Source organism: Conger conger, chromosome 14 (genome assembly GCF_963514075.1).
Source record: "Conger conger chromosome 14, fConCon1.1, whole genome shotgun sequence".
In the NCBI taxonomy this organism is placed as follows: domain Eukaryota; kingdom Metazoa; phylum Chordata; class Actinopteri; order Anguilliformes; family Congridae; genus Conger; species Conger conger.
In genome coordinates this window covers 21,857,031-21,873,381 of record NC_083773.1, presented here as the reverse complement: position 1 = coordinate 21,873,381, position 16,351 = coordinate 21,857,031, and the positions used below count along the sequence as shown (strand labels likewise).

Below are 16,351 nucleotides of genomic sequence, written 5' to 3'. Positions count from 1 at the left end.
AGCTGCTTGGCTGTGGGGTTTTTTTTATAGACCTGGGGGCGACATGGCTCAGGCCGTAAGAGCAGTCGTCTGACAGTCGGAGGGTTGCCAGTTCGATCCCCTGCCCAGGCTGTGTCGAAATAATGTCCCTGAGCAAGACACCTAACCCCCAAATGCTGACCAGCTGGTCGGGGCCTTGCATGGCAGCCAATCGCCATGTGTGTGAGTGTGTGTATGAATGGGTGAATGGAGAAGCATCAATTGTACAGTGCTTTGGATAAAGGCGCTATATAAATGCCTGCCATTTACCATTTTAGACCTGGGCAGACTTGGCAATCCCTATCAAAGCCACGGGATGGCAGTATTGCATATCTGGCCTGCAAATGCATGTCCGTAGAGTAAATTGTTCTTGTTTCTTGTCCCCCAGCTCCACTGGCACCACCTGCCCCTCACAACAGATCAGATCAATTCCCTGCACTAACCAGCAGCAGGATTTTATGATAAAATGTAGCAGTTGAATACTTTGAGGTTATGGTTAGGTTGGATCTGAGCAGATCATCCTGCTGCTGCCATCAGAGTTGGTATACTCAATTTGTATCCTGAAATGTATATGGTTTGCTTGTTTTTATTTTTTGAGATTTGCTTGCGGTTTGAACACCATTGTTACCGGTGCCTATGATTTAGTTACCACATGAATGAAATTAATGGATTCATATTGACACACTTCATTTCAGTATTTATTTCTAACCTTTGCTGAATGCCAGTTTTGATCATTCAATAATATACCATTAAATTGCTTTTTACTGGTTTGTAGGTTTTGCCCTATTCTACCAGGCGGTAGTTAATTGTAGACCATTTGATTCAACCGCCTCAAGCTACCTACCAGAACCTTGAATTGGCAGCAACAATATGGTGAAATGTTTTCAATTTCACCATGGGTGAGGATCATCCAGCTTCGAGTAGGGATGCTCAAATCTGCCTCTGGAGGCTAGTCACACTGCAGGTTTTTTCTTGGCCTCTAATCAGGGCAGATTTAAACCTTGGAAACCTGGTGTGTTAATGGTGGCATCAGTCAGTCAATTAGCTATCAGGTAGTGGCGCATGGTAGTACTCACCTAGTGGGGCAGATGTGATTTAGAATCTGTATCCCTGATTTAGAGAGATTGTGGGAAACACGCAACTAAGATATGTCCAGCACAGTAAGTTAGCATAAACGTCTCTAAAAGAGGACTGGGCCTTTTACCCACTTTAAAAACTACCAGCCGACTCAGAAACTGCCAGTATTGAAGAAGGTACTCTGTTTGACAGTAAATTAACCTGAGGTAGTATTCACATGTTCCTACCAGTTCCCTGTGTTACAGTTGGACGTTTAATGGATAAAACTGCGAGAACAATACGTATCTACCGAAAAACCAATGTGTGGTTTCCATATGTGGACTCTTGCTCGACAACGACTTCGCGCTTCCACCATCAAGCGTATAAGGCTCCCCACCAATCTCCTCCTTGTGCCTGCGCACGCAGGTAATCCTTCACTGGCGGGAACGCGATAGATGACGTAAGGGTCGTGCTCGCGCAGTGATGATGGCGGTGCGTGAACGCGCAGTAGCAGTAATGGCTGCCCTGGATCGGCGGGTCCCCAGTCTCGATGATTTCGTGGGCCAAAGCTGGAGTTCCTGGGTAGAAAGAACAAATGTTTTCGTGTCGGATGGTAAGTGATGATTTCGGCATGAACAATGCGATATTACAAGTCGAACTGGGGTCCAGTTGCGTTTTATTTTCGCGGAAACGTACTGCATCCTTACCATATAACCCAAACAAAGGACCCGCTGGGTCCTAGTGCTGGATGGGTATTCCGACCCGAGTTTTTGAACTCTCCCGGGTCCTAGTGCATGTAAAGCGAGCGTTTAAAAAGTAACGAAGCCTGTTAAATGTCATGCCATTTGTAGAAAACATTATATTGGATTTCTGATATTCTTGTAAAAGTGAAGCAAATGACTGTTGTGTTAGTACTAGTAGAATAGAGACGTGTGAGTTGCTAGCCAGCTAACGTTAGCTAAATAACTTCTGGCCAGCTTTTAACGAGAATGGAGAATGCAGAAACCGGGGGAGGAGTCCGATTATGTAGCATTACCATTAGGTAGCAGGATTGCTGCTGTAGCTACCTACCTGCCAGCCATATAGCGACTATGGAGGAACAGTCGTGTTGTTTCAGATTTTGTGTTCATGAAAATCTATTTTAGATGTTTGTATGTCGCATTGGGGCTTAGGATGATAGAAAGACACACAAGCCATGCCTAACGGGTGTCAAGACGAGAGAGATGGTTTATGTTTATGCCGATTGGAATGTGCTAGTCGATCTCATTGTTTGGCATCCCTCCAAAAGTGAATTGCACGCCCCAAGTTTTATTTCCCATTTTGCTACTATTGATCCCAGATAAATAAAGCTACCTACCTGGTTTGAAAAACAAACAAGCACTCAAGCATATCTCGACAAAGTTGCTGAAACCTTATTCGGGTGCAATCTTGCCGGCAGCTATCCGCAACTTGTGCCACCATTCTTGGTATTCAGAATACAACTAGCTAACACGCGCATTCTTTGTTTACTGTACAGAATCTGGTCGGTTTAAAGCTGTTACCCAGGTAGACTTTAATACTGTTTAGTAGCTGTTAGTCTGGATGGTTTTAATTTAACATTTTCTTAGAGAAATACAGTGTGACACACCCAAATCAGCCTACTGTTTTATCTCAGTGCATGTAGCTTGTTGGATATTATTTGGTTTCGTTTATGAGAAACAAAAAGTAAATTAGAAACTGCGTGCTATTCACACAAGTAATTCTGAGTGAACAACGATTGGGTGCTTTTAGACTGTCTGGGTGCGAGTGTGACAATTCCAGTGCCTCGTTGGGTACAATATTTAGCTTATTGTGGCAGGCCTTTTTATGGTGGTGTGTGTTCATAACAACAAAGCTTCACTTCAGAGAAACCTCTGATGTACACAAAGATGAACAGTTGTACATTGTGTAATCCGTTCATGTTGTCTTTACAGCTGGATCTGACACAGCAGAGTGCAGCAAGAATGGGAAGACAAAGATGGATACCATGACCCTGCAGAAGGAGGGTGTGTGCTACATTCACTCTTCCCTAGGATTATCTGTCACCTAACCCAATGTGTGGCAGGAAAGTATTCTTGTAAGGAGTCAGACAGGCATTGGTGGATAATGTCATTTGACCAGTGCGTAACCGCTACAATCGTTTGCTGTTGGATTTAAGTTAACTCTCAGCTTGTTGTGCTGAGGTTAACACAGTACTTTTGCTCGATTGTGGCATTGACCTCATCAGGCTGTAACCTGGCCTGTAAAAATCAAACGCAGCCCAAAAACACTGCATGTGTCTTTGCAACTCTGCTTTTAATGTGGACAGAGAAGTCCCTTTGGAAGAGGTCTGTACTCGGTGTGTAGTTAAGTGTGGATCTGTGTAGACCTAGAATTGGTCACTGGTCTCACAAACAGATGTGTCATCAGCCTGGTACTGGGAGAGCTTTTATGCTACCCTTTCTAAATTCCCGCCATCTTACAGGTGCAGCTACAATTTTCTGCCTTCATTTGTGCTTTTAGTTCATTCTTTTTTTCCTCACTGAGCTCCATATAAGTGTCCATTGTATTGTATGACCAACAAAGGGCAACATGAGAAATGGAACAAACGCAGTTGTTCTCTTTGAAAGTATTATTTTGTTTACACATGCATTTTATTATTTTCTTATGACGTTGTTGATGTTCAGCACAAATGCTAGGAATGTTGCCTGCTCCTTTAGGTCAAACAAGGCTGTTTGTAATGAGGTTAATATGGGACAGTGAGTTTATGCAGATTCTTCCAGTACTTAAAAGGCCCGTAATGGTCCTTATGCCGAGGGGGTCAGAAAGGGGATTTTGTACATTGAATGGGCCCCACATCAGCTGGCCCTGCTCTGTGTGTGTGCCTCATCCCTGACTGGGGAGCACCAGACTGTCTGCTGGAGCAGCTGTGTGAGAGACAACAGCCTTCTGCATTTCCTTGGTATCTGCACATCCGCATGCAGTCTGTGGGCACAACTCGGGCCACATAGATCAAGCTCTGGCACATCTCTCATACAGCCTCCATAGCTTTCGCTGAATGATCTGTCGCCACCCTGGAGGAGATGGTGCCTGCACGTGTTCATTTCTGGTTTAGGCAAAGCGGCAGCGGTTCTGGGTGATGGGTTGCGTGTCCTCGGTTGAGACCCCGTCCTGTGAACTCCCTCTTTACATCGTTGCTCCTGACTCTTTACATGAGCTCCCACTTCCCAGAGTGCCTGCTGTTCTACTATCCTAGTGCAGATCGCTTCTTAATCACATCACTCTATCTGTGCATTTGTCATCTATTTAGACCATTAATTTTGTATGTAAGTACAGGAGAATCTCCAGCCAACAGGAAGGTCATGTCACTTACAATCTTCAGAAATCTGTGTGCCAGCGGGGCAATGATGACGATAAGTAGTGGAGTTTAATTGAAACACAAATCCTGCACATCCCTTTACATCTCGGGAATGTGCAGGGAATGCTCCCGGCACTGGATAACCACACATTCTCTCCCTCACGGCTGTGCTCCTGCAGATATGTGGGTGTTCGGACACTGTCCGGCGCAGGATGATTTCTACCTGGTGGTGTGCAGCCACTGCGGACAGGTGGTGAAACCCCAGGCCTTCCAGAAGCACTGCGAGAGACGGCACAGGACCCTCTGCAAACTGCACACCTCCCCCTCCGGCCTCCTACAGCGGCCCCGCCTACCGTCTGCCCACGGCAGGCCCCAGGGAGCGGGACCCCCCTGTGGCCCGTCGCAGACCCCCCAGACAGCACCTCACCACCGGCACGCCAAGACCCAGGAGCTGGCAGCTGGGTAAGGAGCTGGCCGGGGTTAGCTGCAGGCATTTCGTGCTGGGAAAAGGTTGTAACTCAAAAATTCCTTTGATTTACTGGGTTCTTGGGAAGTCAAATGGCGCTGGAAATAAAGTGATTTAATGCATCGGTTTGTGCCCTATTGAAGCCTACACCTCTGAAAGTGGCAGTTGCTCACAGGCAGTGACTGTTCCCCACACAGCTAACACCGAACGTTCTCGCAATGTTGCTGCCATGCAGTGGTATAGTTATGTCAGAACACATTCCAGTAAAATTGTCCTTTAAATACAATTTTGAGTGCTGATTTGCAGATTCATCTCTTAAAACTGATAGAATTTTAAGGGAAGCACATTCTGGACCTAATTATAACCTTCTTGTCTCTACTCTCTCCCTTCTCCACCCAGTTTCTCCCCTTCAGACAGGGTGTCCCAGGCAGGCCCTCCCAACTGCAATATCAAGAAGCCCCCTCCTTCAGACTCGCCCCCGGCCCCCAGCCTCAGGGACCCCCCCTGGCCCCACGGGGCCACCCTGCCCAGCATGACTCCCCCAGCGGAGAAACCTGTCCTGCGGAGGGGGGAGCCAGGGCGTTCCCCCAACCTCATGCCCCCCCTCCGCGGGCCCAGAACCTACAAGAAAGTGTCCAGTAAGTAGCTTCCTTACTGCCCAGGGGTGACCAGTCTTTCCCTGCTGTGCTGTGGATGTTCTCTCAGCTGTGGGTTGCATAACGCATATTAAGGCTGCAAGATATGAAATCTAGGTTTTTCTTTCTTTTTTTTTTTCCTTTTTGCGTAATAAGAATAAGTGCCACCATGGGCGTCTAGGCTAACTTTAGTCTCTTTCTGTAATCACTCCAGTCACGGCAGTAAACAACTGAGGCTTCCGATATATATATATATATTTAAAAAAAAAAAAAAAATTTCGGGAAGCATTTCACAAGGCCTCTTGTGTTTTCATTTTACCTTATCTAACATGTCTGGTTGTTTATTGTATAGCCTTGATATGCACTATTTGTACGTCACTTTGCCAAATAAAATGCAATGTAATGGTTAAATGGGAAGACATACACCACAGTGCAGTCAGGCACCTCACAGACCTGCAGTGTGAATGAAACCCTTGTCTCGCCTTCTTTCTCTCAGGGAAAGAATGTGATCTGGACAAGCACTGTGGAGTGCTGGACCCAGAGCGGAAGATGCTGTGTACCAGGCTGCTGACGTGCAATGTAAAATCACCCCTCCTCTCTCTCCGCCTCCTAGCTCACAGCGTTTCAGCTGCATGGGTTTGTCATCGGGTTTATAAGGGCTCTACAGCATCATAATTAGTAGATGTGCTCCTAAATTATTTATCCAGTTTAAACATCTATTTCCATGAGCAAATGCTCCTAAAATGGGTACAATGTAGAGAACTGTTTATATTGCTTTATGTACACAAACCAGCCACAAATAAGTAGAACCAAAGAAAATGAGATGGCTACCTGTTCCTTAGCAATAATGAGCATTTATGACCCTGGAAACACTATCCGTGTACAGGTTTTTAGATGTAGTCTTTCGTACGAGAACTGCGTTTTACTTTACGGTAAGAGTTGGAACTGTCATGATTTCCAGTGCTGGGTTCCTTTTGTTAATGAAATGGAAGTCAACTGCGCATGACCTGGAGATAACCTGGGTGAGCAGGTCCCTCTGGCTCCAGGAAACTGAGGCTGAGTGCAAACAGGAAGTGGTACCACTATTCACTTACAGGAAACATAATGCAAAAGGGCGAACAAGGCCAAAGTCACCTCTTACATGGTGTGTTTTGTTTGAGTAGATTCTATTTTCTGGGGTGACTTACTGTACACAGCTTGCATTTTACATAAAAATCCTTTTACACAGCTGGATAATTTTACTGAAGCAATTCAATAACTACTTTATACTTGTATGTCCTCCTCCTGGGGATTTAACTGGAAGCCCTGGTGTTGCAAGCGCGGTTCCCTAACCATTACCCTACCCTACCCTAAATGCCCAACTTCACCACTGTCTGGTAATCTCAGAAGACAGTCTGCTGCAGTCCCAGAGCAATGGTGGGAACTGTATAAATGTAGGTCCCGCAAGACAGAACTAACTCTGTGTGCTGCTCCCACGAGCAGTGGAACACACAAGCTGGTTTAGGCAGCGTTCCTGTGTTTTAGGCCATTGGCAGTCATGGAACTATATGTCAAATACATAATCGTTTCATATTCAAATACATTTCTGTTCTCAATTGATCCTGCCTGGTGCAGTTGAGCCAACCTGGGGACCAGAAGATGGAGTATGGACTTTTTGAGATTATTTCATAGGTTCCAATACACTAGACAAGCTCAGTAAAGCATAGAAACACATTTGAGTCCAAAACGATGACATATTTGACCCAGTTTGTTTGCTGTAGGACAGGCTTAACTCACCTGATCCTCCCTCCTCAGATCCACTCCATTCATCAGCGGCGCAAGGTTCTGGGGAGGAGTAAGAACTTTGACCAGCTGGTGGCGGAGCTGAAAACTGGGTCCAAGACCGGTGGCGAGTGTTCCGGCCAATCCCGGGAGGGGGCGGAGCCCAGCCTGCCCGCCCCTGAGCCCTCTGGGGACAAAACAGGACCACCGCACTGCAGGAGGGAACTTGGGAGAAGCACAGTATTCAGGTGCGGTCACAAAGTGGTGCTTGCCTTTTAAATCCCACTTGTCTAATTTGTTGGTTTGTCTCCATGGCAACAGGTCTCTTCGATGTGTTGGTTTCGTCCAGTGGAAGCAGTTCCAGCCTCTCTGATGGGTTTGGTTTTGTCCAATGGCAGGTCCAGGACATCCTCTGAGAGCGCCCCTGAGGAGGAGAGGGTTCGCCCCAAAGCCCCGCCTCTTTCCCCTCCCACCCAGAGTCGACTCTCGAGTGAAGACAGCGAAGGGGAGGGACCGGAGGAGCCCCCCGAATGGCACTCCACCCCTGTGCATCCAAAACCGCTGGCGGTATGACAACACACCAACTGTCCATCACAAGGCTTTTCATTACCAGCTCAGCCAACTTAGTGATACTAAGGCACAACCACGGCCACTAGGGGACAACCTGTGCCAGTGCTGCTTACAAAAAAATTTTAAGATCTGAAGGTGTTAAGACCCCCAGAATGCGCTCCAAAATCGACAAACCCCAATTTACACTTGCAAGTGACTTTTAGGGCGCCCCTCCCCCTCTGTTGAATGTATAAATAACAATTTACACAGTTTGAGCAAATTTGGAGTGGTCACCCCCACACCTGTGGTTGATTCTTCACAGAATGACTCATGTTTGGAACCTCGTGTGCTGATATACATGATATACAACTGATATACTAATGCATCAATTGCTCCTCATTTATTGACACCATTTTAGCTGTCCTTAAGTTGACTTAAGTAGAGGTGTTTATATATGACCTTCTCTCTCCCCGACAGCACTGTTCCTTTGGGAGCCACTCTATTGGCCGCAGCGTTTTCACCTTTGACCGACGGCTACACCACCTACGGTCTGCTCTGAGCTCCATGGTGGAGCACCACCTCAATGCCCACCTGTGGAGGTGAGCTGCCTCCTCTCTACATGAACCAGTCTGGTTTTCAGGGCCAGGAGCACTGCTGGTTTTCATTCCTCCCCTCTAATCGGGGACTGATTTGACGTGCTGCCAGGCTAATCTTTGATGTTCTTGGACTATGGATTATCAGGCAGAAGAGAACCAGCAGTACTTCTGACCTTGAGGGCCAGATTTGAGAATCCTTCATATGAACTGAAACCATAACACTGTCATATTAGTCAGCGACTGAGGTCGGCGCACTGACGGTAGCTAATGTTACTGATTAATTATGTGCCCTTGTAGGAAAATGGCACAAGCAACAGACGTCAAGTCCCAGCGCACATCAGTCCGGCCCTCAGTCACTGCCACCACTGACTACAACTCCCAGCATTCCACAGCCAGCACTGCCAGAGGGGCGGGCAGTCACAGCTCCTCCTCCTTTAGGACTTCCTCCTCCAACGGGGCGGGGAAAGAGGTGCGGCCGCAGAACTGCTCCCCCAGCCCCGGGACTGGGTGCGGCCCTTCCGAAAGCACAGGCGGTGGCCGGCCAATCACCTCCCCCGTCCCCGGCCATAGCCCCTCCCCCTCGGGCGCGGGCCGCCCCCGTAACCCTGTGGGCCGTCCCAGCAAGCAGCAGCTGCGCCTCCGCCAGGCGGAGCAAGCCGCCACAGCGTCCCGCAAGAGGAGGGCGTCCCCTCAGGAGGACGACTCGCCCAGCCCCGAGCGCTCCTCGGGTGCCCCTGTTCCACCGGGACGGCCGCCCGTTTCGGGCAGGACAGCTCCTTCCCCTCACGGACCAATCAACGGCTCTCTCTCGCCTGGACACAAACCACGGCCCCAGGCCCAGCCTCGCTCGCCCTCCCCTGGGCTGTTCAAACGCGCCCCCCCTCCTGTCCGTCATTCCCCTGACCCCGCCTCCGGGGTGCACAGCAAGGCCGTGGGCTACGACCACAAGGGCAGGAAGTGCGAGGGCAGCGGGCCCTCGCCCCAAAAGATTCACAGGCTACCTTCCTCCTCTCCCTCCGGGTTCTTCTCCTGGAAGAAGGATGGCATTGGGGGGGGCCTCTCCACAGGCCTGGAGAAAAAGCTCAGCACGCAGAAGGTAGGTTCGCTGGGAGGACAGGCGCATATTAATAATCTGGAACATGGACTGAAGTAAAAAGAGCTGTTCCGGGCTTTACTCGGTATAGCGTAGTTATCCTGCCTCAGTAATGCTGCTTTGTGAAATACCCCCCTGCTGTACTGAACTTAAACAAAAATGTTTGTCCACATCGGCTCTTGATGGAGAAGATTGGACACCCCTGGCCTATATCTTTATTACGTACACACAATATTATAATTTACTGAGTAAGAACAATGGCCCTCGGGTGAAGATACTGTTTGTGTTTTTAATCTCCCATTTTTCTTTTCTTTTAGTGTAACACAGAGACACTAAAACATTTAGTCTTCTTAGAACATTTCCCTCATGAATCATTTTATTAATCAAACTAAAATAAATGGTAAATTCAGATTAAATTCCTTTGAAGAGAGATAAGTTTAGGTTAAGGGTATGGGCTGCTTGCTGTTACCTAATGTTCTCCTGTGTGAAGACTGAAGTGACTAACAAAATGTCTGTTTCCTTTTTTATCTTAACAGCCAAAACTGCACCACTAAGAGTGCCTGCCTTATAAGACACCAGGAGGAGAAGCCTGCAGTGGTCTGCTGCCACTGACCGGGGGGTGTGCGGGACAGCAGAAATGTGTTTACGCCTGAATGTCGTGTGTGTGTGTGTGTGTGTGACAAAATGGATGTGTGACTACCTGTGTTTGAAAATTTAAAATACCTCAAGAACTACCTCTGATGCTGCTAAACAGAAAAAAAATGAATTGATATATGAAAATGGATTAAAATATCCTCAATGTCTGAAGTAGTCAGTCTTCTCATTCTGTCCATACTAGTGTTTCTGCGCTCTGCCTGTCAAAAACAAATGGCTGAACACACATAGAAGTGCCTATACAAACCAGGCAAATTACATAAACTGGAATGGGAGGGTGCCTGTCAAGAGTGCCTTAGATCGTGTTGAAATTTGGGAGTAAATTGCAAGATTGTAAATTGTAGAATATGGGCAAAATAATAATACAAATCTTTGTTCGGGAACACCCCTATAGATCTTTGAGAACATGCCAAACTGAATGCATCATCAAACGAGATAATCTACGATATATTTACATTTGTATATGTTGACACGGTTTCATTGATCGTGTAATTGGGCTGCATTTAAAGCCAAGACTACTCCCTGCGTATAAACGCGAATTAAAACAATGGCTCTCTAGATTACGGTGTCTCTGAAACTCCAATAGGCTATCTGAAGTAGCCTGCATCCCTAGTAAAGTCACCAATAGATGTCTCTCTCATCAAGTACGAGTGTAGCCAAGTCTATGACGTAGGAAATCCCCCCCCCCCCCCAAGCAACGATGTCATCCCCATCGTATCCAGGAAGTTGATTTTAAAAAGCCACCTGAATTCGTATTATGTTTCAGAGATCAGGCGGAAAGAAACTTATCTGACTGTACGATGTGGCTACCGGAATGTCATGTCCTTGAAGTTTCGGGATAGTACTAATGTATATTTAACCCAAACATCGTGCGCTGGAGAAAACACTAACGTTAATCCCCGATGAGGGATTTGAACATTTCAGCAAATCCGTTCAGGGAGCTTGTACAACTGCATTCGTTTTGGACACGTTTTCGAGCCGTCGATTTTTAACGATATGCTACATTAGTCAGATAATACAGCTAAATTCTTTCCACTCTCAACCGACTGATCACACTTCAATTTGAGGATCGACGTTATCCAGTGCATTTAGATGGGTTACGTTTACAGTAGACTGTTATGGTACGACTGGCAAATGCCACATATAGCGTGATTTTTGATGTTTTGTGACCATGCAATTGTATTTTCAGTGTCTCTCTGCGTGCCTGCCGCTCCAGTAGGGTACAATGTAGACTAGCCTATACCCCAGCTGAAGTATCTAGCTACAGTACTTCTACAGTGAACGATGCGAACGGACGTGGAATACAGTCCGGTCGGCGAGGGATTGGGGATGAGCGAGTTTTGGCTCTATGTGTGGATGCGGAGAGTGGCGGTGATAGCTGCACACGTCACCTCCTTCGGATTTACGATTTTGATATGTGTACTGTCCCAACCAGGAACAAGTAAGTTGGTTTGATTCTCATTTTCATTTATGAAAATCGATAAATAAAAACGTAAATAAATCCGTTTATTGTTTGTGATAGCCTGCCTAGTAGTAACTCTTGCTGATAGTCATATAAGTAAAATATGATACTTGTCTTATTCACAGTAGTATGATACATTTACCTTATGTTATGTTTTCCCTCAGCAATCTGGGCATTTGATGTACAATATTAATTACACGATTTTCCATGCAATACTTTTGTGCTTGGGTATTGACAAGATGACACTTACAATGCGCGAACAAATCTGCTATATGTTGCCTATGCGTATTTTATCATCACGAGTTTAGAAATTAACTTTATATGTTGCTGCAACTTCTTCCCACCAGTTATTTCCCTTGATAACTGAGCGTTTCTAACTCGGGTTTAGTGTCAAACTACGACTTTAAAACACTTGACAGTGTTCCATTCCGGCTTCTGTGGGAGGGAGACTTCTAACATCCATTTTCTAAACCATAAAAGACAACACAAAGCTTCGAAATAAATTACAAAGCCAGACGTCAACGGAGACTGACGGCGCCGCTCGTTAACAAAGGCCTAGTTTAGAGGGTTCATGGATTATTCATGCTCCGCTCTACGCCTCCACCGTCCTTCCTTGTCATCGGAACTTTTAAGCTTTTGATACCACACGACGTACAATAAGGTAGTTTCATGTCATAAAGTCAACAAGCAAAAAACGAATATTTATGTTACTGTATATTATAGTATCCTAGTTTTATATCAGCATTACGCGTATTACACTTTCTAATTTATTAATGTTTGTGATGTAATGTTGTCTTCCAGGTCTCTTCTCTTGGCACCCTGTATGCATGTCTTTCTCCGTAAGTATTTCCACGCTGATGAGCCTTGTGCGCAATCATTTATTCAGAGATTTTCATACCCGCAGATGCCACAAACCCAATTTTCTAAATGAAGGTCGTGTAGCCGAAGGTACACAGCCCTGCCGACGACACAGCTGATATTTCAACTCGTGGTTGAGTCACTGCTTACAAAAAAAGGCAAGAGCAAAAGGCAACAGAGTTTACTTGTGCTTGCCAAGGGACCGTTCATAGTCTTCATGTCAAAACAAAATATCATGACTGGATAATTTTGTTAACATTTGTACACCAATTATCATCCCACATTCACAGTTATCCATCTTTCTGTGCTGACACAAGTATGCAGTTCCATGCCAAAGTCTAATTCTCGACAATACAGTCTGTCCACATCACACCCTTACCGCTTGTGTATTGTGCAGAGGTGTGTTCTGGTGTGTTGCAGGGCTGTACAGAGGCCTTTTGAGGGGCAGGTGCTAAAAGTGGGAAAAGGGCACACCAACCTAGAAAAACTGCTTTATCACACAGTTATTTTACAGAATACATCTTACCAAAGTGAATGAAAATCAATGACAAGTGACAGATACTTGATAGTATTCTTTCTTTAATCAAATCAAAAGGGCAGGTGCCCTGCCCCCGCACGTGCTAGTGTGTAGCTTGTGGGCAGTGGATGAATTATGCATTTTTGCCGTATGAATAATGAATTGGACACATAGACGCCCAGGCCTCACCCTGGGTTTCAGCAGGAGGGATTGATTTCGTTTGGCTCAGAGGCCGTAACTCAAGAGCGTGTCCTGTTCTCCTGTGTAAGGAAACGCCTGGGGGTTCGTGATTTGCGGTGATCTCACTGAGACACGGGCAGTTTCGGCCCTGAACGGCACAGTGTGTTACTGTACACAGTGACTGCTGCTGGAGTCCATTCATCCTCACACAGCACTAGCCACTACCAGCCTCAGTGTGGGCTGTAACACAGGGAGCATGTCACAGGGCGAGCAGACCGTCTTACACAGCACAGTGCCGTTTCACTTTAAGTGATTGATACTGATATAATCTCTCCTGCTGTCTCTCCACTCTCTCTTTTCCCCTCGAAATCCCCATCTCCCCTTTCCTTCTTTTCATCCTTTTCACTGGCCTCCTTTATGATTCTGATTCTCATCTCTTTCTGTCAAATTCGGTCTCTCTTTATCTCTCCGTCTCTTTCTCTTTTTCTGTCTCCCTCTCAGTTTTGTCTGTGCATGACAGAAGGGATCCTGCTCTTCTCCACGGAGAGCTCGCCGTTCTGCTTTAAGTCTCGTAAGGGGAAAGTGCGTCTGCACTGGTTCCTGCAGGCCCTCGTGGTGGTGGGTGGGGCCACGGGCCTGGGCTTCATGGTGGCCAATAAGAGGCTGTCGCAGCACCCCCACCTGGCCTCGTGGCACAGCCTGCTGGGGGTGGGCACGCTGGTGGCCACCACCCTCCAGGCAGCCTGCGGCCTCTGCCTGCTCTGCCGAGACCTGCTCAACATCTCCTCCCACGCCCGACTCCGGCTCTACCACGCCACCTGCGGACTGCTGGCCTATCTCCTGGCAACCAGTACCGTGGTACTGGCCATGTTCACCGACTGGTTCCAGGCCACCGTGAAGGGCCTGCTGTGGTACGTCTTCCTGCTGCTGCCCCTGTTCCCAGCGCTGGTGGTGATGAACCAGATCACCAACGCCTACCTGCCCAAGAAGAAGATCACTACCTGACCGGGGTCTCCTGCACTCTCAGAGACGGTGTGGATGTGCGGTCTGGTGTGCGGTCAAACATGGGGCCCACACCTCACAAACGTGGCATTTAAATCTTCCCTTCCGATCCCACTTCCTCCCTGGGAAATTTTGCACATTCTAGCACATTCTGTGTGAGTATCCAAAACGTGATGTTACATTTCTTGTCGGGATTTTAACTGAAAACTAAGGGCTGCTTTCAGCACAGTGTGACATGGTAACTAGGGAACAAATTTGAAATTTGTCAACTTGTATTTTAATCACCAGGGTATTTTCTATTATTTTTGGTATTATCACTTTATTGCTACATTCATGGGCAGATGGATGAAGGTTCGAGAGGCGCAATGAGTTGGAATCTTCCCCTGAGACTGAATTTGTTCTGAGCCAAGCCTATTTTTACTGACGCCTGCACACAGAGGCATTTTGAATGTAGCACTGAAATGTCTAAAGCTCTGCCAAGACATCACAACAGAAACAAAATGGAGGTTATGAGTTCTCAGCAGATGAATCAGTCTACTGAAAGGGACTGACATTCCCTTTGGCATACAGGGAACCAATTTTGAATTCTTATTCATTCACCCAGATCAATGTTTACAAGGGGGCTGCTGTTTGTCTGAAATGGCCATGTCAAACAGCCTTCAACGGACACTTGCATCAATAACTAATTTAATATGCGCATTACTTAATACATTCAAAGCCATGTTAGACCAGAGCCAGGCTCATCTGCACACAATGCTGGTGATGTCATTGGACCTATGGGAGGTCAGAGCTGTAACAGCTTGTGGGAGGAAGCTGGAGGTAAGGGGCATTAGTTTTCCCTGCACTGTGATGGCTCATAGGCACCAGGCAGGTATTTAATCTGAGCACACACATGTGCACTTTGCACATGATGGATATTTAATTAAGGACTATTTATTTATGCAGTTCATGTGTCATTGGTCACTTCCAGTCATGTGATAGGCCAAGCAAATATAGGGCAAAATCAGTACTCCTTAATGCTTCATGAAATGAAATGTACAAAAATAAACCAGAGGTTTTAATCAGTTATCGGAGTACTGAAAAAATGGTTGTTGTAAAATTTGTCAGATGTCGTCAAAGCTGCTAGTATAAGGCATCTACAGCAAAACAGGTTGGATTATGATTCCATAATATTATCACACTGCGAGTGTGTTTAAATTCACACAGTGAAATGTTATGTAATTGTGGCCGGGGTTTCAGACGGGCAGTATGACCGTGTCGTTGGGCGTCTGTCGAGTTGCGCGTCTTCCTCTGATTCAGACCTGCGGGCCCGGCGTGTAAATTGCACCGGGGTCCGAAGCAGCGGCTGACACCACACTGCGCATATGACTCACACGTGTGTGTGTGTGTGTGTGTCACACGGAATGAGCACTGCGGTGTGAGGAGGGTGGAGCGGTCCATACTGGGGTGCGGGGAGGGGGATTTATAAGTAAGAAATGTAACTGAAATCCATCCATTAAGGGCTGTTTTATCTGCTGTGTTCATTCTTCAGAAATGAGAGAATGGGCTCGGAAGCAGTTTTATGTTCCTGCTCACTGCAAGGCTTCAGGTGCAGAGCCTACCTCACGCAGTGAGACCCCTACTGTAACCAAAACATCGCAATGCTATCGCTATGTCAAACTCTTTCAGCCCGCACAAGACCCAAAATATATTCGCCTGCCATCTTCCAGCAATACAGCATGTTGCCTTACCAACAAAAAAAAAAAAAAAACAACTGTGTGCTCAACAAATGTATTCCTAAAACCTGGGCTATAACTACTGGGCTATTGTTATGTATTTTGTCTATGATGGTGGTTTTGACCCAAGCACCTTTTGATAGTGTTGAATATCTCAGGGTTATGAACTGAAAGAAGGTTCAAGCTGACCTGTATGCACGTCTGACTATTGAAACTGTTGCATGGCTGGTTGCTGTGTGTTGCTGATAAAGATCTTAAATACCTGCGGTTTGTACGTGTGCTTTACTGCCTGAAAACTGGTGTCATCCAACTATGGGCTCCAGACATGTAGTGACCAATTTAAGCCATCATCATTGTAATTCCAGTTAAAAATAGCACATTTAAAATGGCAGATTATTCGTGTGCAACATGATTGCCTTTTTAAATTTGTACCA

General features: G+C 46.5%; 2 protein-coding genes across 4 annotated transcripts; both read left to right on the top strand.

Moving 5' to 3' along the window:
- Nucleotides 1-538: 538 nt before the first annotated feature.
- On the top strand, nt 539-10,332 carry atxn7l2a (ataxin 7-like 2a). 3 transcript variants are annotated; one of them, XM_061218869.1, is made up of 11 exons: nt 539-556; nt 1,501-1,687; nt 3,027-3,098; nt 4,609-4,891; nt 5,295-5,533; nt 6,027-6,109; nt 7,325-7,539; nt 7,690-7,858; nt 8,318-8,439; nt 8,734-9,532; nt 10,066-10,332. In XM_061218869.1, exons 2-11 carry the CDS (start codon nt 1,558-1,560, stop codon nt 10,081-10,083), a joined length of 2,130 nt encoding a protein of 709 aa, XP_061074853.1. In that variant the 5' UTR covers nt 539-556; nt 1,501-1,557; the 3' UTR covers nt 10,084-10,332. The 3 variants fall into 3 exon arrangements, with proteins under 3 accessions (XP_061074853.1, XP_061074852.1, XP_061074851.1); XM_061218868.1 differs by having other exon boundaries at nt 543-560; XM_061218867.1 differs by lacking the exon at nt 539-556 and having other exon boundaries at nt 1,053-1,687.
- Nucleotides 10,333-10,903: 571 nt separating this feature from the next.
- Nucleotides 10,904-15,851, top strand: LOC133110247 (probable transmembrane reductase CYB561D1). Its single transcript, XM_061220206.1, has 3 exons — nt 10,904-11,624; nt 12,447-12,484; nt 13,702-15,851. The coding sequence occupies exons 1-3, from the start codon at nt 11,468-11,470 to the stop codon at nt 14,203-14,205; spliced, it is 699 nt and encodes a 232-aa protein (XP_061076190.1). The 5' UTR covers nt 10,904-11,467; the 3' UTR covers nt 14,206-15,851.
- The last annotated feature ends 500 nt before the right edge of the window (nt 15,852-16,351 follow it).